The sequence below is a fragment of the Felis catus genome, chromosome A2 (genome assembly GCF_018350175.1).
Source record: "Felis catus isolate Fca126 chromosome A2, F.catus_Fca126_mat1.0, whole genome shotgun sequence".
NCBI lineage: Eukaryota > Metazoa > Chordata > Mammalia > Carnivora > Felidae > Felis > Felis catus.
In genome coordinates, this window is record NC_058369.1 from 105,737,958 (window position 1) to 105,765,008 (window position 27,051).

General features: G+C 38.3%; 1 protein-coding gene and 1 long non-coding RNA gene across 2 annotated transcripts in view; one reads left to right on the top strand and one right to left on the bottom strand.

The window, feature by feature from the left end:
• SCIN (scinderin) overlaps positions 1 to 27,051 on the top strand; it is an 80,059-nt gene that overhangs the window by 42,437 nt on the left and 10,571 nt on the right. Inside the window, exons 5-11 of the mRNA XM_003982807.6 lie at positions 6,331 to 6,423; positions 9,112 to 9,244; positions 10,187 to 10,275; positions 11,124 to 11,339; positions 14,668 to 14,789; positions 20,195 to 20,285; positions 22,944 to 23,114. Of these exons, the coding sequence (XP_003982856.3) occupies positions 6,331 to 6,423; positions 9,112 to 9,244; positions 10,187 to 10,275; positions 11,124 to 11,339; positions 14,668 to 14,789; positions 20,195 to 20,285; positions 22,944 to 23,114 (915 nt within the window). The remainder of the gene's footprint in view (positions 1 to 6,330; positions 6,424 to 9,111; positions 9,245 to 10,186; positions 10,276 to 11,123; positions 11,340 to 14,667; positions 14,790 to 20,194; positions 20,286 to 22,943; positions 23,115 to 27,051) is intronic.
• LOC123383891 lies at positions 6,804 to 25,765 on the bottom strand. Its single transcript, XR_006594244.1, has 3 exons — positions 25,291 to 25,765; positions 13,410 to 13,503; positions 6,804 to 7,441 (listed from the first exon to the last, which is right to left on the bottom strand). It is a non-coding gene; the product is annotated as an uncharacterized LOC123383891 (long non-coding RNA).

Below are 27,051 nucleotides of genomic sequence, written 5' to 3' on the forward strand. Positions count from 1 at the left end.
TATTTCGTCTTTATAATTTATTTGTATTTACCATAGGTTAGGAATCGATTGATTTTTTTTTTTTTTTTCCAGTTGGGGAAAGAAAATAAGACAGGAGAATTTCTGGGTAATTAAAAGGTTAGCCCTTAGGACCTGAGAGCCTCCTTCATTTTTGGTGAGAGTAGAAACAGCCATTTGTACTAAAGTGATTATGAAGACCATGATGCCTCCTTTGCTGTGGTGAGCACTATGGAAGGAGTCCCGAAGTCTGGTTTGCATCCTTTGCTTTACTATTTATAAGACTTGGACCAAAGGCAAAACTCCTAACTTCTCTCATCCTCATTTCCCTAATCTGCCAAACTGAAATCAGCGTTAAGAAACATAGAAGACCCTCTATGTTAAATGCTTTTAGGTCTTGACACTAACTTGGAACATTTTCATCCAACGTGATTTAGAGTCTCGAGTTAGGTATTGTCCTTCCTCCAGACCACACATTATCCCTTCTTTTCCTACTATTCACTCCAAATACTTATTGCACATTGTCCAAACATCCTGACTTTTCTGTAGAAGACAGAGAAAGCACATCCTAAGGGAGCAAGATCATAAATGTTGGAATTTCATATCCCAAATAGGTGGGGCTGGCTAAAAGATTCAAAATAAACAAAGGCAGATGTAAATGTGAAAATTAAGTAAAGATTATGAAGATATAGAAACATTTTTCTTAACTTCCTGGTCCTTCTTTTCTAAAACAAATTTACACATAGGCCTGTTTATGTTTAAAAGAACAAGTCACAATGGGTCATAGAGAAAAAACACAAGACACTGAGGAGGTCTTGGCCCATGTCATGAGAACCCAGGAAATCTGAAGCTAGGAGATTGTGAATTTAAAGCGAGATGGTGTATTTGCTGCCATGATTTAATGTAAATATCTTCTGATTTATTTTGGATTCAACTCCTGTTGAAGGTAAGGAATGAACAGCAGAACAGAAGGTCTGCTTAGTCATAGAACAAAATTGTATTTCCACAAATTTCCAACCTCTCTACTTAAAGTCATGTCTTAAATTGTTAAACATTTCCATTATGATACTGACAAACAGGAGAAGATAGAGGTATTCCCATTTTTCTATTCGTATCACATCTATAACAAAAATAGTACCTGTGACCTTTGGAACCATTTAATTCCTAGTTGAAAAATTAAGGCCCCTGTGCCACTGGTGGCCCCTTCTAGGTCTTTACATTAACAAAAGTTTCTATGATCAAAACACCTAGAGCATTTAGGAATTCATCAAGAATAGTTACTATCCTTTGATGAATTGATTGAGAAAGACTGAAGTAGAAGCTTAAGGTAGATTGTAAGTTAAAAGGAAGTTATAATTACTCCATTTGAAGTAATGAAGTGCCAACTATTTACTCCACAGGGAGAGAAAATAAATACAGAACAAAGAAGTCATTATTTTTTGCTTAATAAAAGCTTTTACAGTTTTATTAAAGAAAAATACCTGTTTATTACTGACATTTTAGCAAATGTAGATAGTCATAATAGAGAAGAAATATATCCCCAAGTCCCATTTTTGAGGAAAAAATAACCAAATTCTTCGTAATCTTTCTTTTCATCTGTGTATCCCTGTGCTTTCTCAAGAACTCTTTCTTGAGACTGCAGACGATGCTTTGCAATATAAATTTTTTACATGAAACATTATGAACATTTTCCTGACCATCAGTTTGTATAATATGTTAATGTCTGTATAGTTTTCCATTCCACAGGTACAGCCTAATTTGTTTAATCACTTTCATGTTGGGCATCTAGGAGGTTTGTGTTTTTTTAATATGTGAAATGCTGCTATGAATATTTATTAGGTTGAATTGTTTGTATGTATTTCAATTATTTCTTTATAATAAACCACTAGAATAGAATTATTCGGTTAAATGATTGGTCCGTTTCTTGGGTTTTTGTTACCTACTTCTAGGCACTTCCTAGAAAATTCCTAAGAATTTTCCTGCTCACCAGAGAGTGCTTGGTAGAATACAGAATCTTTCCCAGCATCTGATGTTGTCAGCTGCTTCCTAACCTTTGACAATTTTATGGGTAACAGAGTACTATTGTTTTATTTTACATTCTTTGGTAGCTCTTTCTTGTTTGTTGAACACTGTCCTATCTTGTTTTAAGGGCTGTTTGCTCACATCACACTCTGATGTGAAGGAAGAACTTCCCTTTAAGGCTCACTTCATAGGCAGAATCGAAAGAAAGGGTAGTGGACAGAGCTTTTGGAGAGAAATGAAAACAGCTGTGGGGAGAGGAGGACAGAAACCATCCCCCTCATAACTAGTGTGTATTTTGCATGGTACATGTGCTATTATGGCTCTAACTGGAACAAGAGAACGGAGAGTGGTCCCCGTGCAGTTTCTGCCATGAAATAGCTTCTTACTTATCTTCAGAGACAAGATCTAAACAGTTAAGTGTCAACCTTTTTGAAATGCCTGTAGAGGCAGCACAGCACACTAGTTACGAGCACATACTCTGGGGCCAGAGTTCAAACCCTGACTTTGGCATTTACCATAAGCTGCATGACGGTGGACAAGTTACTTAATCTGTTTCTTGAGGCATAAAATGGGAAAATAGCAGTGACAGGTTGATATAAAGGAGAAATGACTTGCTAGACCTACAAGTCTTAGACTGGTGTCTGGTAAGTAGTGATATGTAAGTGTCTTGTAAACAAAATTTATAAAGAACCTGGCATGGCACATAGCAGCACTTGAGAAGTGTTAGCTGAATACATGTAATATGCAATAAAAGGCAATACATAGACAAACAGGTTTCAGTACATGTGGTTTAGACAAGAGGGGTACTGGATGTTAAGGGATAGTTTTCAAACAACTAAAATCATGAATCTCATACAAATATAAAATAACCCATATCAAAGAGCTTTTTAATTCATTTAAGAGAACAATAAGATATTATAATTAGTTCAAAGAAGGATCCAAAGAACAGACAAGTGAATGAATGGGTGATCCCCGTTGAGATGAATTTGCTGACAAATGCAAAGCTGGCCTCTTCCACAGGGCAGACATTACTTTCGTCTCCACCAGACAAAATTCCTGTGCATCTCTGTGGACAAAATCATTTGCTGCTATCAGTCTTTACTGGATTGGAAGGTCACTCAAAGAAAAGGAAAGAAAATAACATCATGGTATCAGATCACCAGCAGGAGCCCCTCGACACCATCCTTGGAAAAAATCTTTTGGTCCATTTCCAAGACTTTCCTATTTTCCCTTGATTTAGGGAAGTAGACAACTAATTATTCTAAAAATTATTGAGATTAGGGCATTAAAGGGACTTTGACAGAATTGAAGCCTCAAGCACTGAACAGTTCTGTGAAACAATCACTTCACGACTTTGAGCATCAGTGACCTTTTCTGTAAAAGGAGGATAAGTGTGTCTCGTTCCTGGAATCTCTTATAAAACGAAACAATATGTGTCCAAAGATCCTAATACAGCGTGCGACTCATAGTAGATATTCAATAAGCAGTAGCTATTACTGTGCTAATTATGATGAGCTGAACCAACCAAAGAATAATTGCTCACTTTTGATTCTACCACATGCAGTCAGCCTAGGTAGAAGTTATGTGCAGTATTTGGTAAAGCCCTGGGGAAGGAAATTGTGTGGCTCCCACAGGGGACACTGAAAACATCAGCATGGGGAGGGGGGTTGGTAGAGAATACTGAGAAATAATGCAGTGTAGGTAGCATCCAGTGTCTGAAGAGGCTTTGGAATCCAGTCAGAAGTTTTGGCCGTCAGTAAGCAGCCAATTAAGCAGCATCTGGAGTGCAGATTCCTGGGCCTCACCCCAGACATAATGACTTAATGGCTGGCAGTTGAGAATGTGTATTTTATCAGGTTACCCAGTTACCAGTGTTGCTTTAGCATATTGGAACTTGAAGAATCACTGATGCAAATATAAGATATAAACCTTTATCTGGAGTCATTCTTGAAACTTAGGAGTAAAGTGAAGTAAGGGACCTTCCAGCCAGTGTACATATAGGATAATGTCTGAATGAAAAGATGAGGTGAGCCTGAAGGCATGAGGGAACTGGCAGGTGTAGGTGGAACCTATCCCTGAGGTGATGAGGGATTGCACTAAGGTGGAAATTAAGGAAGAGACAGGAATCAGTGACTCCAAACATTATTATAAAGAAGTAGACTTTAATGACTAAGTTGGTAGGAGATTCAAAATGGAGGACCACAAGTATTCAAAATGATTTTAAGTCCAGGTAAATAGAATAGAGATTCATTGACACAAATTGAGAATTGAGAATGGTCAGTTTCATGGAAAGCTAAGTTCAGTTTGGGGCATGTAAAAGGATGAAGATACTCTTAAGTGGAAATTTATGGAAAATGATTGAAGGAAGGGGAGGGATGAGGAGACTCCAAGCTTGAGTGACAGGTCTTGGCTAGAACAATAGATGAAATTTTTAAGGAACATCTTCAGATAAGTCTTCTCTGTTTCTCTTCCTCTTTAAATTGTCAAAATATATGTTATTTCACACACAAAGGATTTCATGAGTTAAATGCTAATCCCTGTGAGTGTTTCAAATTTATGTATTATCCTATCTATAGAGAAAAAGTAAAGCTGTATTTATAGTTTACTTTAAAGATGAAAACCTAAGGCATAGTTAAGAAGGTGAACATGTTTAATTATTTTCCTCTTTCTAGACAAGATATAAAGCCCTTAAGATTTAGGAAGGTTGTTAGAAACTCATTTGTATATCCCAGTGAGGTATTTGGTAAATGCTTAGTTATTGAACTGAATTTTAAAATGATTCCTGAGGATACCTGACAATGTACAGCCTCTGCCTACCTCTGGAGTTAAGCCTGTTTCTGGTAAATCCTGTGAGTTCAATTCCCAAATGTGCTACAGTCCTTTGAGAAGCTAATTAAGATCCTTGGCTTATATGGGGATTGTTGTCTAAAAATTAAAAGTTAGAGTGTGCTCTAAATCTCAGACTCACATCACCCACTGGGAAACTTCCAAGTATTAGTAAGTCCTCAACTTAAACTGTTGGTTCAAAACCACTCTCTTGGTTGGAGTAGAATCACAAAAGGGTATTTGAAGAGCCTTCTTTTTCTTATAAACTGTACAAACATCTAGCACAGTAAAGCCGTTTTTAAAAAGTGCCTTTGATTGCAAGTGTAGTAATTTTTGTTTTGATCCTACTATTAACAAAAACTAAAAACTGTATTGTAATCATTTAGGATGTACAATAATTGAAGTGTTTTATTGATCATTGTGTCAACAAAAAGATGAGCACGTTCCCAGAGAAAATAAGTTCTCTAGTGAATTTCTCAACTCCAGGCAGTGCCCATACTCCAACAAGGATTAGAATTTATGTACATTTTATTGTTGCCTGGTATTTGGCATTAGGTATTTTCACGCAATGTATTTTTAATGAATATAAAACACAGTATGCAAGGAATTTCGTTGCATATGAAATATTACTGAATCTAAGAGAATACCTCCTTTGCATGTTCTAAACTTGAATTTATGTTTATGTTGTTATAAAAGTCGCGTTGCTTAGAGAAAGTTTATATTTTTATCCTGTCCTTAACATTCTATGACATTTGTGTTGATTGGTTTAATTAAGTTGCTTTATACACCTATTTTTTGTGATTTTAAGTGTGTAGAAACTCAAAGCAGATTCAAATGTACCTTCTGCTAAATGTTTTATGCCCTTGAATTTTTAGATTATTTTATATATGCAAAGAATAAATACATTCATTTATTCATTTGACAACTACTTATCGAACATCTCTTATGCCCCAGACACTGTTCTAAGTGCCAAATACACAGTAGGAAATATAGTATCATGTGGTCAAGAACTGGTCCTTTATCTACCCTATAATATGTCAGTAATGATAATGGTACTCCACCCTCAAACAGTAATTTGATCCAAGTCTTTGTAATTAATCCTATAGATTGATTCTAGAAGCAGAGGTCACAAGAAGAAATTGTTATGGAAGTGAATTTAGACTTCATATTTTAATTGATTCCTGCTCGTCTTCAATAATATGAACATCTTTGCTTTTGAGTGTAGGATTTTATTTCCTTGGAAGTTCCCAGGATGAGCAAACTCAGTGTTGGTTTACTTAATGCGATTGATTTATTTGATCCATGGGAAAAGGCCAATGCAATATGATTGGTGAGAAATGTTTGAACCTGGTCGTTTTAATGGCAAATATTTTATAATCTCTGTTTTTAGAAATCTAAGAAGTTTTACTTTTTTTTTTTTTCTTTTTTTAACTCTGCATCTTTTAATGAGAGGTCTTTATCTTTTATCTGTTCACTGTTTTCCAGGTTTTAGGGACAAAGCCAGAGCTTAGGGATGGAGACGATGATGACGACACCATAGCAGACATAACCAACAGGAAAATGGCTAAACTCTACATGGTGAGTTTACTGTTAGCAAGTTCTATTATTTTTCCTGGACTGGATGCAGCCAGGAGGCCTGTTCTGGGAGGGACTCTCTGGGATAGCTGATAATTATCATTGCCCTGAAAGAGAAATGTGTAGGTAGAATCCATTCTTTGCTCTAGTATGCTTATTAAAATTTTTCTTTTTATTGCTTTTTGTTTTTTTATTAAAAAACGCAAAATAATAAGTGAAATAATTGCTACAACTTAAAATTATATATTGTTGCTGTGCTAGTTTGCAACAATATGTTTTGATATATGACATTTAATAAAATGTTTCCTTCATGGGATAAAAATACTTGGTGAGCTTTTTCTTTTTTTAAAATTTATTTATTTAAATTCAAATTAGTTACCATACAGTGTAGTATTGGTTTCAGGAGTAGAACCAAGTGTCATAAGCTTTTTCTTATAAAGTCTTGATAAGTTATAAAATCTTCATGTTACTTTAAATATCCTGTTTAGCCATAATAAAAACTTTCTTTGTTGCAGGAGGGAAAAGGTATCAAATCAAAGCAGAGTAAACATAGCCCTGTCCTGGGCATTTGAGACCTAGTTCCATGACACCTCTGTGGTGATAACCCACTGGGTGGCCCTGGGCAAGAGATGACCATTGTGGGCCTCAGTTTTCTTAGCGGGGAAAAAAAAAAAAAAGACAGATTACATTAGAAGATTATTCAGGTTCTTTCCAACTCCATCATTTTATGATTTTATTGCTGGTGAAGGCAACAGAAGCCACAAATGCACCAGATGAGGAGATTGCTCAGATGGGATCCTTTAAGAGTTCCCTCCCCTTATAACTTTCCAAGCACATGATTGGGAGCAGATGGTTAATCTTCCTACAGAGCTAAGTAGTCATCCGGCATCACAGGAGGGAGTTACATTTGCTCTTCTTTAAGGGAACTTCTAGCTCAGAATCTCATTTTGAATGAAGATCAAGTTACTAACTTGTGTATTATAACTTGCATTTTGTAAAGGGGAAGTGGAGTCTTTTCTTCCTAGAAGGCAAAGGAAAATGTGGTTACCACTTCTGCTAAATACTGATGATTTTAATATAAGCCATACAAAGATTGTTATTCTGGGCTTCGTGGCAGCTTTTTTTCATTACTGTTTCTAAAACCCATTTTCAACAACTTAACAAATACTTTTTATGCTACATCATCAAATAAAACTGTTTTCCCTCTTGGACAGCATTATAATAAACTAAAGAAATATTTTAAAATGTGAAAATGTGCCATTTCTCCCTCTAGTGGATTTGTAATGTATTGCATTTATATAAAACGCAAAGTCTCTTTGAAAATACTTTAATTTGGAATTGCAGAACAAAGCTGGGAAGCAGAATCACCTGGATAGCTTCCAAAAATACAAAAAACAAACAAACAAACAAAAAAACAGAATTCAAGCCCCACCACAATGCTGCAAAACCCCACCACTGATCTAGGGAAGTCCCTGGAATGTGCATATTTATCCAGTGCCCAGGTGATTACCTTACAGTCTACTAGCTGGCCTTTGAAAAACAGGGACTTCCAACCTGGGCATTAATATCACTTTCAGTTTTGCAAGACCACCTCCACCTTAAAAAAAAACTTAAACTTTTTGACAGTTTAAGTATGCTTAAATTGCAGGACCTAATTTGAAAAAAATCTATGAGCTTAGGCTGTAATATACCAGCGCCTCCATAGCACAATGCTTGGCATATGGCAGGTGCTCAGTAAATGTTAAATGAATGAATGTTTAAGCTTTAGCTTTTGCATGTGTGCAATGTGTAAGATTATTACCTAGTTGAAATGATTGCTATGCAGTTTAGGAACTAATCATGTAAACTTCGTGGCCTGGTGCTTATAATATATAGAAATCTCAACAAACCTTAGCTATTATTATTATCACTATCATTTTCTGATGCTTTAGGTCCACTGTCAAAACTTAGCTTTTTATTAGTGTTTTTTTTTTACCCCAAAAGACTTTAAAAAAATTTTTAAAGTATTATTCATTTTTTTTGGTAAGTTTATTTTTGAGAGAGCGACAGAGACAGAGCAATTGGGAGAGGGGCAGAGAATGAGGGAGAGAGAGAATCCCAGGCAGGCTCTACACTGTCAGTGCAGAGCCCAATGCAGGGCTTGATCTCATGATCTCACATGATTGTGAGATCAAGAACTGAGCTGAAATCAAGAGTCAGATGGCCAATCGACTGAGCCACCCAGGTGACCCGTTACTAATTTCCCTGATGATGAGGGATGTTGAGCATCTTTTCATGTGTCTGTTGGCCATCTGGATGTCTTCATTGGAGAAATGTCTGTTCATGTCTTCTGCCCATTTTTAATTGAATTATTTGGAGTTTTTTGGTGTTGAGTTATAGAAGTTCTTTATATATTTTGAATACTAACCCTTTATCAGATATGTCATTCAAAAATATCTTCTCCCATTCAGTAGGTTATCTTTTAGTCTTGTTAAAGTCTTTTAAAAAGACTTTTAGGGTATAATTGAGCTCGTGGATGTTTTTTTGTTTTTTTAAACAGCTTTGTTGAGTTATAATTTACATTCCCTGCCCATTTAAGGTATTCAGTTCAATGGTTTTTAATTACATTTATAGAGTTGTACAACCATCACCATAATGTAATTTTAGGACATTTTTTATTATCTACAAACAAGCTCATGGTTTTTATATTAGGTTTCAGATGCCAGTGGATCCATGAGAGTGACTGTGGTGGCAGAAGAAAACCCCTTCTCCATGGCAATGCTACTTTCTGAAGAATGTTTTATTTTGGACCACGGTGCTGCAAAACAAATTTTCGTATGGAAAGGTAAAAAATGCCATTGACATTGTGGCTGTGCTTCAGATATACAGCTATTTCTGTAGAAGCGTAAAGAAAACATCTTTTCTGATTTTATTTTTTTTAACATTTATTTATTTTTGAGAGAGAGAGAGAGAGGCAGAGCACAAGCAGGGAAGGAGCAGAGAAAGGGGAGACACAGAATCTGAAGCAGGTTCCAGGCTCTGAGCTGTCAGCACAGAGCCCGACTTGGGGCTCAAACCCTCTAATTGCAAGATCATGACCTGAGCTGAAGTCAGACACTCAACTGACTGAGCCACCCAGGTGCCCCTTTTTCTGATTTTAAAAAAAGTCTATCTTTTTGAGACTTGATCTGTAAACAGCTCATATAAAATGCAGACGTCGACACCATGTTTTCTTCCTACTGGTATCATTTGCCAGAAATGATGGGGTTAAAGAAAGCATTAGAGAAACATGAAAAGATATCTATATCTATATCTATATCTATATCTATATATATATATCTTTATATATATACGTATGTATATATAAAATAGTGATCATTATGATATTTCTAAATATGTTTAACATACTAGGAAATTTTTACCATTCTCAGTGTTCTATTTAAATTATAATTGTGTTCACTGCTTGGTGTGCAAGTATTTATTAAACATATAATATCTTCCCTCTCTGAGATTCTTTTTTTAATGCTATATTTCATTTTTTTTAATTAATTTTTTTATTTTGAGAGAGTGAGAGAGCGAGGGAATGAGAGTAGGGAAGGGGCAGAGAGAGAGGGAGAGCGAGAGAATCCCAAGCAGGCTCTGCACTGTCAGAGCAGAGCCAATGCAGGGCTCAAACCCGTGAACTGCAAGATCATGACCTGAGCCAAAATCAAAAGTTGGATGCTTAACCAACTGAGCCACCCTGGTGCCCCAAGATTCTGTCTTTTTAATTTATCTTCCATTTTAGGTAAAGATGCTAATCCCCAGGAGAGAAAGGCTGCAATGAAGACAGCTGAAGAATTTCTAAAGCAAATGAATTATTCCACCAATACCCAAGTATGTGTGGACATGAACTGGCTAGAAAAAAAAAAAAAAAAAAAAAAGAACATGGGAGCTCCTCCTATTGCCACAAAACTCATGAGAGAATTTGGTTCAAAGTAATATAGGCATGGGAGTCACTCTTCACTTACATGTGTGCAACATGGTATCCTGTTGGGCCTAGAAAGCTAGGCCCATAACTTTGTAGAGGATGGAATTTTGCAGAAACTGAAGATCATCCCTTCTGTGGGGCTGTGTGATGAAAATAAGACCCTATCTGCTTCCTGTACAGCATTTCAGTCAAGATAATCAGCCACAGTTGAGTTAACTGAGAGCACTTTTCAGTTAGTCCTTAGAGCAAGTTGTACAGACGTGGGCTGATAGCCAGACAATATTTGGCCTCACTGAAATGAGCTTAGATACCTGCTAGTTACTCCTCCTTTTCTGAATCTTTCAGACTCATCCTTTCTCTTCATTTTTGCATCCTAGCACAAGTAACACAATGAGATTGTTTCTTCCAGGTCACAGACCTCTTATAAACCTAATGCAGAAAAACAGTCCAGTGTGTTTGACTATAATGGTAACATAGGAAAGAACTTTGTTCTTATTTCACACATCCAAATTCAGTGGCAGTCACTGTAGTTGTGACAAAAAGCATTGGATTGTTTTACCTTCATATTTGGTCACCTTCCATCTTACATTCCGGTAAGAATCCTAGCTTCTAAGTTTACATCTGTCATCACAGGTGCCAAGACAATCTTTTTCGTTTCCTTAGTTTTTTTTTCTCCATTCCTGGTTGAATGTTTTTCCTCAGTCTCTTTTTTTCCTCTGCATAATTATTACTTTTTTTTTTTTTTTAACTTTAGATTCAAGTTCTTCCAGAAGGAGGGGAAACACCAATCTTCAAACAGTTCTTTAAGGACTGGAGAGATAAAGATCAGAGTGATGGCTTCGGGAAAGTGTACGTCACCGAGAAAGTGGCTCGAATAAAACAAATTCCTTTCGATGCCTCAAAACTACATAGTTCTCCGCAGATGGCAGCCCAGCACAATATGGTGGATGATGGTTCTGGCAAAGTGGAGGTATTTGGCTATTTCTGCTTGTGTTTTTTGTTTTCAGCAAGCCCATTTATGCCAGTGCACTTGGAGATGTAACTTCAGGAAACTACAAACTTTGTAAAATGTGAATTTTATTTATGAATAAAGGTGACCCATGACTATATATTAAGTCAGGGAATTTAAAGCTGGAAGAGATGATCTCTGACCTTCAGTCCTATTTTACAATGTGTATGTTGAGATTCCAAGAAGTTAGGTGATCTGTGCAAGATCACCTAATTATCATCTTAGAGACGTGGAACCCAGCCGTCTTTTTTCCTGGTGCAGAATCGCTCCAGCTCTTGGAACTGGGATTGTCCGGTGATACTGTACCAAATATCATTAGTTAGTCCTTTCTTGTAGCTTACAGGCATTCCCAAAGCAAATTGGACATGTGCTAAAATCACAGATATTTTTAGAGCATTCAAATTGTTTGATGTTACTCCTTTTTTTTTTTTTTTGACAAAAATGCTAATAACCCTCTAATAATTCTCCCTAACTCAGCTCTCACCACACTCTATTCTTGAGTCACTTCACTTAATGAGAACTGGGTAATGTCACATCTTATTATAAAATATTTTAATGGTGGGGCGCCTGGGTGGCTCAGTCTGTTATGGGTCCGACTTTGGCTCAGATCATGATCTCACGGTTTGTGAGATGGAGCCCCGCATCAGGCTCTGTGCTGACAGCTTGGAGCCTGGGACCTGCTTCAGATTCTCTCTCTCTCTCTTTCTCTCTCTCTCTCTCTCTCTCGCCCCACCCCCATCCCCCAACTTGTGTTCTGTCTCTATCTCTCAAAAATAAATAAATGTTAAAAAAAAATTTAAAAATAATTAAAAAAAAGGGGGCACCTTGGTGGCTCAGTCGGTTAAGCATCCGACTTCAGCTCAGGTCATCATCTCATGGTCTGTGAGTTCAAGCCCTGCATTGGGCTCTGTGCTGACAGCTCAGAGCTTGGAGGCTCATTCGGATTCTTTGTCTCTCTCTCTCTGTTTCTCTCTACCCCTCCCCCACTCATGCTCTGTCTCTGTCTCAAAAATAAACATTAAAAAAATTTTTTTTAAATAATAAAAAAAAATACTTTAATGTCTCTGCATAGTATTCCTGAGAATATTCATCTTAAGCTGGGCCTACAAGGCCTTCAGTGCCTAGATCCTGGTTGTCCTCTCTGCCTCACCGTTCCACTGCCTGAGGGCACTTCCCCTCCTCCCTCGGGCTAACATCCCCACTCCTCCTTTGTAATTCAGTTAAGTCACAAGCTGCATCTCTTGGAGAAGCCTTTCCTCCCATACTGGAACAGCCTTTCTCTGTGCTCAAACCAACCAGTATTTTTCACAGAACCCATCGTACTGTTCATTAACTTACAAACTTACAAAGCAGAATTGTTCAATTACTTAGAAAGTTCTCCTCCTAGACCTCTTGTTAGTTCCTTGAGGGCAGGAATTGAATATTTTATCTTCGTATTCTCAAGGCTTACCACCAATATTTGGAGCAAAGTATAGGGTAAAGAGATTTAAGATGCAGTTTTTCCTCATTTTGAAAGGCATGAAGTGAGAATCTAAGGTGCCCAGGGTTGTGGGAACAGTGAAGGGAGAAATGGCAGAGGGGTCTCAGCTTCTGGTCTGGGTCTGTCTCCTGCCCAGCAGGTCTCGTGGCAGACTTTGCTGCCAGCACCAACTATGTTCCCACTGCATTCTCCATTTGTCACAGGTCACTGCGTCTCAGAGATGTCCTCCTGAGTCACCCCAGGACTGCTGAAATCTGGGGCTCTCTCTAGGCTTTTGGGCTTAGCCTGGCAGCTCTGGGGTTTCTCCTCTGCTCACCAGGATGGCACTGGAAGGCTTCTGTCTGCGAGCTCTGCCACCTACTCATCTCTCTAAATTTCGAAGTGAGGGGTGTACCCTGCCCCTGCCCAGGAGGGCGGGCATGCGCACAGTGCCTGGCGGGCTCTCTCCTGTTACTTTCCTGGTTCATCTACAGCTCTGCTTTCTCCAGCTTGGAGTGTCTTTAATCTGTGATGAGGATGAGAAACTAGAAAAAAAAAAATGGTTCTCCTACTTTTGTGCATTCGGTCTTCTGCCTACATGGCACCTTTTAAAAACAATCATGCAATCGGTGTCTTGATTATGTGGTCTCCATCTGCCACTCTTGCCTGAGAAGATAATAGTTTCATGCATTAAAATTCAGGGAAAAAATTTTTTTAAATAAACAAACAAGGTATCTCCCAATGGATGAGAAATGTGATGCAAACTAAGAGATATATTTCTGAGCTGAATATTTTAGTTCATTATTCCACTGGAGTCTAGTGCTGTTTTCACTAGTCAATCAAGCAATAGTTATGTATTAATCAATAGGCTCAGAACTGAGCTAAGTACTATGGAGGATGCAAAAAATTTATATAATTGCTTAGAAATGCAGTAAACAAATTGTCAAATAGATAAAATTTGGTCTCATTGCTTAATTTGTAAGCTAATTAGAGAAGTAATTTATGAATTTTTTATTGGGCTCTAAAGTAAAAAAATAAAAAGGGGCGCCTGGGTGGCTCAGTTAAGAGTCTGACTCTTCTTGGGGCGCCTGGGTGGCGCAGTCGGTTAAGCGTCCAACTTCAGCCAGGTCACGATCTCGCGGTCCGGGAGTTCGAGCCCCGCATCAGGCTCTGGGCTGATGGCTCAGAGCCTGGAGCCTGTTTCCGATTCTGTGTCTCCCTCTCTCTCTGCCCCTCCCCCGTTCATGCTCTGTCTCTCTCTGTCCCAAAAATAAATAAACGTTGAAAAAAAAAAAATTAAAAAAAAAAAAAAAAGTCTGACTCTTCTTGATTTTGGCTCACATTGTGGTCATGAGATCAAACCCTACATAAGGCTCCTTAGGCCTGCTTAGGATTCTCTGTTTGTCTCCCTCTGCCATTTTCCCCCACTTGAATGCACACGTTTTCTCTCTCTTTCTGTCTCTCTCAAATAAGAAATAAATTTTAAAAAAGTTATTGGGGCATCTGGGTAGCTAAGTCAGTTGAGAGTCCAATTTTGGCTCAGGTCATGATCTCACAGTTCCTGAGTTTGAGCCCTACATCTGGCTCACTGCTGTAAGCACAGTGCCCAGTTTGGATCTTCTGTCCCCCTCTGTCTCTGCCCTTCCCTGTTCACGTTCTCTCTCAAAAATGAATAAACATTTATATATATATATATATATATATATATATATATATATATATATATAAACTTATTTAGTGATAGATCTAAACCAAAAAAAAATTTTAACTTATAAGTACTATTATATCAAGAAAATGTTAATTTTGGTATGCACATTCGATTCCTTTCAGATTTGGCGTGTAGAAAATAATGGTAGGATTGAAATCGACCGGAACTCGTATGGTGAATTCTATGGTGGAGACTGCTACATTATACTCTACACTTATCCCAGAGGACAAATTATCTACACGTGGTAGGTTTCCCTCTTTCATAAGATCTCAAGTTCCAAGGAGGACAGATTTTGCTCCAAAGTTGCATTTCATTAAATTTCTTGGGAGAGGGGTAGAATTATCCTATAGTTACCCCAGTGAGATTTGTATAGCATACTTGTGATATTTTCTTTCAATATGGTTTTAACTATATTTTGTAGGGGTTAGATAAAAATCATCCTTTCTAGTCTAGGAAAAAAGGTTTTGGTATCCAGAGGTAGTGTTCTTTTAGTAGATATGTAGTTGAATGTCTCATCTTCTGTGCAAGCTAACACTCTAGCTGGCCAGCACTGGCTACCAGGTGTTCTTATTGTTAAAATTCACAGAGGGCCATCCTGATTGAAACTGCAGAGTTGCAGTGAGGCAAACACTCTAAGGAAGGGTTTATATATATTATATATATAATATTATATAATAATAATAATATAATTATATTATTATATATAATATAATTTTATAATATTATAATTTTATTTTAATATTATTAAAATAAATAATATATTTATTTAAAATAATTTATATAAAATAAATATTATTTTATATTATTATAAATTTTATAATAATTTTATATAATATATATAAAATTTATGATTCTGATTCATACTCCAGTAAAAACTGATACAGTTTTACTCTTGGTCCCCATGAAATTCATGGCAGTAAAGGAGAAAAAAATGCCATTGTGTCCATACTTCATACAGTTTTGCATAATGATTTGAGTTATTTGAAGGTTAAGTTTACTTAGAGTCCATGCCAAGGCCCTGTTCAATGGGGAGTGTCCAATCAGTTAAGTTAGATGCACATACCATGGCTGAGTTGTTTCAAAGGGATGGGGATTCTATAACAAATCATACTCATGTGGGATTCTCAAACTTTTTATTAATATAGTGAAATCTGGTAAAATATTTCTGAGAAGACTGGGAAAAAAATTCTCAAAAAAAGATCTTAAGACTGGACGGTGCAAGGGTGAAGCATGTTCCTACATGGTGATGGCAAACTTCAGTGGGTGTATTGAATACACATGGACACAAGTTTCTGCTGATATGGTGACATTCCTCTATGGTGAGGGTCCCACCAGATGAGAGAGTCTCCTCCACCCCTACAGTGTGACCACTTATCACGTACACTGACTAGTGCATTGAGCCCAACTAAGTTCAGGAGACCGGATGATTATCTTTATCCTATAGGCTTTTGGTACCAAAGGGTGGTCCAGGAACCAGAAGCATCAGCATCACCTGGGAGCTAGTTGGAAATGGAGAATTCCACCACCCGCTTTTGGCCCACTAAAGCAGAACCTGCATTTTAATGAGAACCCCAGATGATTCATATGCCCTTTCGTGATTAACAGTCACTGCCTTAGGCAATGGGTCACATCATATCCCATTAAAGATTAACATTAGCTATTTAACTGAGTGTTTATGATGTCATCTTCATAGCAACTTTTTTTTCTTTTTTTTGAGCAGCATGTTTGTGTCAGCAAAGTGCTGGATGTTTCCATATATTATGTTTCTTCCTCACAACCAGGTTATTTTCAAAAGACAAAAAGGGAGGAGGGAATCAAACAGATAAAGTAACTTAACCCAAATTCACAACTGTTGTAACTAGTGAAGCAACATGTCACACCTTGATCTACCGCTCTCTTTAATTCTCCAGCTGAGTGTGGCTACCCCCTGGTATAGGCTATGTTCTTCTTTTGCAGTTTCCTCTTCTACAATTGTAATTCAGAACGGTGTTTGTGCAAAGCATGGCATTTATAGGGATAAACCAGTCATTCCCAGTCAGCTTTTCTTCTATATTATTTTTTGGTCTGCCTCTTAATTCTCTTTTGTATGTAAAAATGTGATTGTGGTGCTTAGATCAAGAAAGACTAATAAACAAGCGATTCAAGAGAATATTTTGAAAAGTTAACAATTTGCAATCTACATAAATAACAATGTGAATATAACTAAAACACACTAAATCAGATTATAAACATTCATTGCGGTTATTATTTCTCAAATCATTTCAAAGTATTCACGGAGCACTTTCTATATGCCAAGCACTGTGCTAGGTAGATACTAAAGACACAGTGGTGAGAAAATTATATAACGTGTCCCAAGAATTTTTATTTTAAAAAGAAGCAGATGAGGGGCACCTGGGTGCCTCAGTTGGTGAAACATCTGGCTCTTGGTTTCGGCTCAGGTTTGAGCTCATGATTCGTGGGATTGAGTCCCACACTGGGCTCTCCGCTGCGAGAATTCTCTACCCCTGGCATTCTGCCCTTCCCCTGAAAATGCACACATGCACGCGCCCTCTCTCTCTCTTTTTCAAAATAAATAAACTTTAAAAAAAAAGAAGCAGATTATTAACAAGCATTTCAATGAAGTATGGAGGATTTTAAGAGAAAAGCAAGCTAAGTGATCTTTGGAGAGTTCTAGACCGACACCCAAACCCCCTTCTAGGCTATTGGGGAAGAACTCCTAGAAGGAGTGACATCTTAGTGGGAGCAGAAGTAGCAGCTAGGCAGACAAGCAAATAGAGAAGTTGTTCTAAGCAATGCAGGTAAGGGTGCTCTAACCTACTAGTAATGACATATGGCTGCAGCAAAGTTAGGAAGCAAAAGATAAAATCAGAGAAATTATAAGGAGTCAAATTGTGAATGGCCTTGTAACCGTCCTGGGGAGGATACACTTTAGTGTCAGGGCCTTGGAGATGTCAGTCAAGGAGTTTTCTTAGGGGAGTAGCATGATTGGCTTTCATATTAAAGAAAATATTCTGGGTTGACATCTAAAAGAATGGACTGATGGGAGGAGATTGGTGGCAGGGAGGCCACTGGGAATGTGTTGCAATAATCCCAGTTGAATGATAATGTGGCCAGAACTCAGCGTAAGGGCAACAGGGAATGCATAAGGTAAGTTTGTACAGTGTTAAGGAGTTGACATCTGAAAGACTAGTTATGGGAAGTAGGGAAGATGAGCAAATAAAGGGTGCCCCCCGCCCAGATTTCCGGTCCATGCACAAAGGCATAGTGTTTCATTCACTGAGATAAGAAACTTAAGAAGAAGACAGGCTTGGCTCTCTCTCAAAAATTCTAAGGGAAAAATGTGAGAAGATGCCACACTCTTCATAGTTCCTCTCTTTGGGATGGGACTGGGATGGAAGGGGTGGTCATTTAATTTTCTTCTTTCCAACTTGATGTGTTCAAGGTTTCTGTGATGATAATTACGATTTTTGAGATATTAAGACTATAAATTAGGTATTGAGAGTCCTTATTTTGAGAGTCTTTGCCATTTAATACCACAGATGTTGAATATAAGTGTGTTAATGTATGGTTTGCACGACTTCAAGCGCTTCTATAGTGGTAGTGAAGAGACATTTAGAAAACAAGCAGATCTCCTGAAGATTAGCTTTCAAACTAACAACTTCCCAGTTTATGTGATCATTTTGAAACAGGAGTATAAGTAGTTTAAGTCCAGGAGGCACAGTAAAAGGTGAAGGACTAGAATTGTCACCTACTGAATACACAAAGTTGTTGTTTCTTTTTAATTTCTAAAACCACTTATATTCTAACATGATAGGAGAAAAATAACTTTGCCAATGGTCTTTTCTCTGGAATGTCAGGTAATTGAAATTGAACAAACACTGAACAATGGCAGCGATGAATCTCTCAATGCAATAAATTCTATTTCCATGCAGCATTCATTTTCAACAACTAACAAGTGCCAAAGGTTTATAAAGAAGAAATCATGTCAGGGAGATTGCTCTCCCCTTCCACCCCCCAAGCAAAGGATTTCAAAACTAGGGAAAAGAGCAACTTTATTATGTCTTGGTTGTACAAGTGGAGTACTTGACCCCTTAGGTCATAGATCCATAAAACAAATTAGTGTTAATCTCTGTGGATGGGAGCATGGGTCACTTTGACAGCAAGTGGAAGAAGGGCTGGAGATAAGTAGTGAAAAACTTATTAGGAGTGTCAGAAGGTGAAAGTTTGGCGAGGCTTTCCAGGTTTGCTGGTTGAAATACTGCAGGGAAAAAAAAAAAGGAAATCGAGACAAAAGTTTGGTGATATTGTCTATAGTCAGTTGAAGTTTTTTCCTGCAGGGGGAAGAAAAAGGAAATGGAGAAATAATTAGGAAACTGCAGATGTGACAGAGAAATGACGGATGTTAGGAGAGCCAGCTATTATCCTCAGCTGTGTGCTACTCCCTGCTCTGTGCTGTCAGTAGCTCACAGAAGCTTTTGTTAACATTATTGGCTCCTGGAAAATTTAGGCTATTAGCATTGAAAGACTATGGAATACATTTTTATGATGTCTTTATTAAGGATACCTTCTTATTTTCTTTTAAATGTGTGCCTCACATGAGCATGTCCTTATTTTTCTTTCTTGCTGCCCTTTGTAGAATATTTTTATATCATTTGATTCTGCTGGTGCCATGAAACATTCTAAAATAAATAAAACTTGTTTCCTGTACCCAGTGTTTTGGGATATCTGTGTGTATATGTGTACATATGTGTGTGTTGCCCAGTATAGGAAGTTATTGGTAATCTGTTCTGGGTATGAGACAGGTAGGTCACTCTTAAAGTTTCAGAAGTGTGTGGTTAACTTCTGAAATCCAGTTCCAGAATTAGTATTTCTAATTAGTATATCTCCGGACAGAGATGGGAGAATTGGCTAGAAACAACCATTGCTCAGTGCTTTGGTTTTTTCCCCCTCACAAACTCATCAAATAAGCAGATCTCCCAAACGTTGCCTTATAGGTTAAGCTAGTGATTGGAGTTCTAGGCACAAGCTTCTTAGGAAGAGAAACTGCAAATGAACTGGATGAACTGATTTATTGACCCCTTTCTGGGCCGCTGGTAGTTCAGCCTCGCTTATGGTTTTATTTGTAATTCCTTGTCGTTGTAGACAAGATTGCCTACTTCTTATGATTATTTCCTTAATTTTCCTGGGTCCAGACATTTGTTACTATGGTCACCAAATGTTCATGTAAAGATAGGATACTTTTAATAGCCAGCCTAATAGGTTAGGCTGATGTTCTACTCAGATGGGTTATTTTTACTGCAAAGATGGATTCCCAAAATAGGTAGCTTCAACCTGAAGTCAGACAGACCTGATTACTTAGCTAAGTTATATTTTACTTAGCTAAGTTATATGTAAGGAGGCAGGCCTTAATTTATTTTCCTATAAAATGGAGATAAAAAATAATTATCATGTATAGTTCTAGGCAATACACAGGGCAATTCATTGCCTAATGTTTGTACTTTCAAAAAACGATGGCTTCTATGGCCATATCATGTCAAAACAGTTGGTCTCATCTTGATCTTTCATGATGACTTAAGTCTCTGAAATGCCTACATGAGAAAGTCTTAGAACTCAAATACAAACTAAATGACTTTACTTTGGTTCCTCCAGGCAAGGAGCAAATGCCACAAGAGACGAGCTGACTACATCTGCATTCCTGACTGTTCAGTTGGATAGGTCGCTCGGAGGACAGGCTGTGCAGGTTGGGCTATTTTTACTCCCGGAACTCATACAAGTTGAAGTTTGGCTAGCTCAGTAACTAGTTAAAGCTTTCGTCTCAAGTTGGGATGGGAATTTTAACATTTTCTAAATACTACATTTTTTTCATTTTGGAATTTAAATGTTCCTATTCTCATGCCATGGTAGTTCTCTCAGATTCTGGAAAATAAGGAGCAAACAAAATGAAAAAAACGACAAAAAAAACATATTAACAGACCTAAGGAACCAAATGAACTGACAGGTACTTGACATGAAACTGTTCTACCCAAGTTATTACTTATAGCAGCTCACTTTCCAGCTTTCAAATCTTTGTAAATGTGTCATTACTTCTTAAAAAATAATAATTAAATAGAGAGGTAAGTCAGATACTTTAGTACAGACAATCTAAGCTGTGTAGGCCAAATTTGTTTTTCCAGCTGGGTTTTTTTTTTCCATCTTTGCCTGGAAGTTAGACCTAAATTTAAAGCAAGTTAAATCTAAATGTAAAGGTGCATGTTAACTTTTTACTTGTTTTTATTTTTAGTTTTTTAAGTTTATTTATTCATTTTTGATAGTGAGCAAGAGTGAGAGAGAGACGGAGAAAGAGAATCCCAAGAAGACGCCGCTGTCGGCACAGAGCCCGATGCGGGGCTCCATCCCACAAACTGTGAGATCATGACCTGAGCTGAAATCAAGAGTTAGACACTTAACTGACTGATCCACCCAGGCGACCCAATTTTTAAATTTTTTACAAATTAGCAAGATGACTGAACCCTTTAAATTCACTTAACTCTACTTTCCCATGAACTGTTGTATTCACTTCTTGAATGAAATACTTCTAGGGGCACCTGGATGGCCCAGTCGGTTAAGCATCCGACTCTTGATTTCAGCTCAGGTCATGAGATCATGGTTCATGAGGTGAAGCACCAAGTTGGGCTTTGCACTGACAGCAAGGAGCCTGCTTGAGATTCTCTCTCTCTCTCTGCCCCTCCCCTGCCCTCTCTCTCAAAAATAAATAAACATGTTTAAAAAAGAAAGAAATATTTCCGGCTAAGAACTGACATCAGTCATTTAATTGATCTTTAAAGTGTTCCTTACCAAGTTATGCAAAAACTTTGAAGATATGCATTGTGCTTTATAAATTCTATGTTTCATAATAAAATACTTGATATACCCAATGAACTAATTTGCATTCATTGTTAGCCAATGTGAATCCTAAATTCACTATGAAATGGTAATGTTTAGTTTAACCACTAGATGGCAGTAGTTTACAATAATATATAAACAACTCCAGTCCTGCACTGCTGTTTGAAACATTCCTTTGCAGAGTATATTAACTGTAGTGAAGATTTTTCAATTTACCTTTTATCTCTTTTATCTTAATTTAGCAGTGGAAAATGAGTCTTATTCAGTGGCCCACTTTTTTGTGTGTTGGCCGTTGAGGTTTTCTCAATGTCACCCCAAGTTTGGAGTTGTGACTTAGAAGACATTTGCATAAGTTGCTACTTGCTTATTTGCATGTTTGCTAATAGAAAGATATCTGTGGGGTGTGCCTGGCCGGCTCGGTCAGTAGAGCATGCAACTCTTGATCTCAGGGTTGTGAGTTCAAGCTCCATGGTGGGTATAGAACTAACTTTAAAAAATAAATAAGTAAATAAAAAAGAAAAGAAAAAAGAAAAATATCTGTGAAGTTAGTTATTTTAGTGCTCCCTGGGCCTCCGGGCTATGGTTTGTACATCAGCATTCCCATTTACTTGGCTTCTAACAAAAGACACACCAGGGTGACTGAGACAGTTCAGTTTTAGCATAGAGCAAAATAATTGAAGAAAACAGAGAACTGACACAAAATTTGAGCTGTTTGTGTAAGGAATTACATCAGTAATTTATGTAAGAAACAGGAGATTTGTTTCTAATCCAATATCTGGTGTTCAGCTACTAGGTGAAGTTAAATGATTTACTATTTACTTCCTTCAATTTCTTTATCCTGAAGAGTCCTTATATTACATATTGTAAGTGGTTATATTTAGCAAATCTATTACCATTTCTATAGATAAGAAGTAGAAAATATATTCAATTTTTGTTTTTGCCAGCTTTTGATGTTTGGATTGAAATCTATTCATCTGAAGATTATCACAATGTTTTCATAGTTGTAGAGATGTAGAAATAATAAATATGCCTTGGCGTTGCCTTATTTTGGGAAGCATTTAAATGTACATCTCTTCACCTTCTGAACAAGATCCAAAACGTTTCAGAAACAAATATATCACTAAACATCTGTAGTGTTGGTGCTCTTGAAAAAAGTAATTTTTATAAATGATGGCATACACAAGGACTTTGTTGTGTTTTTCTCTTTTGGAGATGTAGATGAACAGCCTTATCTGTTTATACTTTCTGGAAGCAGAGAGTGGTACAGTGTGGTGATGTTTCCCCTGAGAAGAAACTGCTCAGGGTGCTGTGTCTGGAGAAAAAGATTCTTAAGTCAGCAGGAAAACTGTGCTTGATTTGCATTAACCTATATTTTCTGTTAATCATCATGCCTTCTGCGCTTCATTTTTAATTTGTTTTTTGTTTTGTTTTCAAAAAGGAAAATAACACATGTGGAAATACAGCCTTCTTTCACTGCACCCTTTATTACGTTTCTTTTATCCCCCCTGCCCCCCAGATCCGAGTCTCTCAAGGCAAAGAGCCTGCTCACCTGCTGAGTTTGTTCAAAGACAAACCGCTCATTATTTACAAGAACGGAACATCAAAGAAAGGAGGTCAGGCACCTGCTCCCCCTATACGCCTCTTTCAAGTCCGGAGAAACCTGGCATCTATCACCAGAATCATGGAGGTAATGTCACGCATTCAATGAAACATGCCCTGTTTACAGACTTCCCGGTGGACCTGAGCTATCAACAAATAGTAGTCTTCAAAAAATTGGCAAATTCCTTTTATTTCGATAGTTAATCCATTGTTCACAATAACAAATTGCTAAAAGCAGGAGAACCAAATTAGCTCCAGATATCAGGCCTGTCACACTTTTCGTCTGCATTGTACCAAAACAAATACATTTTAAGAGTAATGTAACAAATCAAACGGTCAAAGGCCCGAGGAAGCTGAAACTGTCTTGAAAGGCCTGGAGGAAGATGAATGGCATGTAATGGCCAAGTGGTCATAGTGGGGAAATCCAAGAGGGAGAGCCCATGTTTGTGTAGGTGTAACAGCTGTGGAAGGTAAGCTTCATCGCACATGGGGCCAGAACCATAACTCAACAAGCCACATAAGCTGTCTCTGACAGCAACTGTGAAAGAAATCAAACCCCATATCACAGGTCATAAGACAAGACCTCCAGGTATGGACAAGGCTGGCAGGCATGGGTGTTTATATGGCTGGTGTTTTCACCTCTAGGCTGGTGTTTTCATCACTTTTCATCATCCAGACCCTTCAGTCACCATTGAAATCCAAGTCTCCCCAGTCAGCCCTAAACTGCCCTGCACATTCTGTACTCCCCACACCTGGACCCACCTGCGAACCCTTCCCCTTCACACAAACCATTCAGCTGAGCCATTGAAGCTAGGTGGGTCATAGCATCCCCCCACTACAATCTGTTCCCTATATCACCCTCCCCCTTTTTGCACTATGGCTGTCCTCTGAGGACATTGCCCATACAGCCCTCTTAAGTGGCAGGTGTTTTTCCCCAGTGCCCTCTTACCAGACGTGGGGGCGGCTGGAGTATCCTTGCTCAGCCTTGGCTGTTTGACTTTTGTCCTTCTTATCAGACTCTCCCTCCCTCAGCTTCCTTGTGCTGTTGTCCATGGAGCTGCCAGTCCTTCCCCTCTTATTCTTTGGTGGTTTCAGCCATTGTTTGACTATGTCCATCACTCTGGCTTCTCTCATCCAACAGTCTTATTGTTGACCCCTTTTATCTCACACTCATGTGGTCCTGTATTAAACCTTGCCATTGACAATCACTTTAGCACCTCAGAAATCTGTTTCAGACATCTAATCTCTGACAACCATCTGCTGTCATTTGGCCCCTTTACTCTGGGATGCACATCCCAGCAATCTCAAACCTGAATCCATGCACCCCCTCCATCCATCACACCCTTCATATCCTCCACTCTCCAGATCTCTCCTTTGAGAACTGAGTCAGAGTTTCAGAGAACATAAACGTAATCACACAAGAGTCACTTATCTACTCCCCAAGTTCACCATTGTGCCTGCATCTGTTCATATATATTCTCCTTCTTGCCTGTTTTGTGGAATACATGTTTATTTATATTTAACAATTCATAGGTATTTTATAACAGTTACTTATATATAAATACCAAATTATTTTATAAATTGATATTGATATACTCATATCCATAAATTAACAATGCAAATTAATGTTTGTAAAAAGTAATATATCGGTAAATAAATTAATACATGTTTATTACATAAACAAACAAAATGTGACTTCTGTCCTAAGGCTGAATTCTTACCACCTGTCACCACCAACTTCTGTCCAGAACCTCCCACCCTCTTGCCTTCCTACGGGCTTCCTTGGATTCCACTCTGTCCCATGTTCTTATCTCACTTCCCATTCATCATTATGGCTGGCAGTAATCTCCTTTCTCTTCTCTGTCATCGGTGTATTCTTCTCTTCTGGATTATTTACTTCACAATACAAGCATGCCTTCAAAACACTCCCATCTTCCTTTAAAAACTATCTTTTGACCCCGATCCTGCCAGCTACCGTATCCTTTTTCTGCCCTCCTTAAGAGCACAGATCCTCAAAAGCATTGCCCTCGCTCACTCCCTATCCGTACACGTGTAAGCCTCTTCTCTGTAAAGCCGTTCTCCTCAGGCATCCATTCCCACCACGCCTATGCTGTTATCTAGTTGCCAGTGCCCCCCATTCACCATCTTTTCGGACCCCTTTACTTAACCTTCCATTAGCCTTTGCGACAGTTGCCCTTCCCTGGCTTCTTGAAACACTATTATTTTTATTTTATTTTTTTCACCAGGCCTCTGAAGCCACTTACAAGATTTCTTCCAAACTTCTGAAGAGTGTTTTTGTTCCACTTCTCATACTAAACCAGTTTCTGCTTCTCCTCTGCTGTGTGTTCTCCAAGCCCCCTAAGGCTCAGTCTTGGCCCTCTCCATGACGATCGCATTCAGTCATATCATTTAAATGCTATCATGTACACTGATCTCATCCAGAACATTCTGTACACGGGTTCTGATGTGTTCAATGATGACTAATTATTATTTTTTTTTAATCTATCAAATTAACCATTAAGCTCTCATCTATAGGTACACTCAGCTGATGTCAGATAGAAGAGTTGACAAGAATCCTTGCATTCCTGGTCTCTTCCTTGCACATCTTTATGAGACATGCAAGCTCCCTGTGATGTGGTTCCTTTGTGTCCTTTCAGGCTCTGAAACTGGCCTTCACATTCCTAGCCTCTCTGAAATGTGCTAGTCAAAACCATGTTTGTGAGGCTTTCTGTTTTCATCTCCTGGGACGCTAATGCTTTATAATGTTCTATTTTGGAACTACCTCCCTGATGTCACACTAGTCCCTGTGTGGGCCTGTTGCCCCCTGTCTATCATCCAACCTCTTTCTTCTGTACCGATAAAGAGACATTTGGATGAGAAATTGGAAGTCCTGGTTCCTAGCAATCTCCATCATCACATCTGATAGATTCCTTTGACTGTTGGTCCAAGAGACCTTGTTTCTACTGAAAAAGGATGATAACCACTTCCCTGAATGTTACCAACCCCTGGAACACATCTTTAACATTTCCAACAGATTGTGTGTCAACTATATTTTAATTAACAAATAAAAACCAGAACTTCCAATGATTCCTTCCTCCTCTGGGGCACTCTCTGGGGATAGGGCCCTGGCAAACCTGGTGAAATCCAGCTCTCCATGTTAGTTGATGGCACTTCAACCCAGTTGGCCAAGTGCCAGCATTTGGCAGCTGAGCATCACCTCCTTCTTGAAACGCTCTCTGCACTTGGCCTTGAGCACACCACACTTGGGTTTTCTTCCTCTCTCATGGTTGTTCCATCTCAGTCTTTCTCACTGGCTCTTCTTCATCACATTGAGCCCCACAGTTGTGCAGAAAGTCATACTGTCAGTGACACAGTCATGCGGTCAGACAGGTTCTCACAGAGTCTGACACAGAGTCACAGAATCACAAGGTCATAGGCAGGAAAACACCCATCCTGGGACCCTTGGGCTCACTAGCAGGCCCGACACTGCACATGCTTGCCCTGCCCCGAGGTTCCATGTCCAGCCTCACCCTCAGGTGAGAGTCTGGGCCCGTCTGGGTCCTTCTCTCTCCTCTGTGGCCATAGGGAGCACAACTGTGCTCACCTGGCCAGTCCCTGAGAGTGGCCATGGCTTTGTGGTTGAAAGGAAGGGGCATGTCAGTGCTGTGTTTTTAATCTGCTATAGTCTTTTATAATTTGACTTATGATTTATCTGAGCCTGGAGAACCTTTTAGTGAATTTGCATTGTTATCTCTTTGCCAACATTGGACTCCAGTTCCGATTTTATAATTCCTAGGTGTCCTTTGTAAGTTTTTGGTGTTTTTTTTTTTTTTTTTTTAATTTCAGTATGATTAACATACAGTGTTATATTAATTCCAGGTATACAATATAGTGATTCACCAGTTCCATACATTACTCAGGGCTCATCAAGATAAGTGTACTCTTCATATCCTTTATATATTTTATCCATCCTTCCCCTCTTCCCTCTGGTGATAATCAGTTTGTCCTCTGTAGTTAAAGGTCTG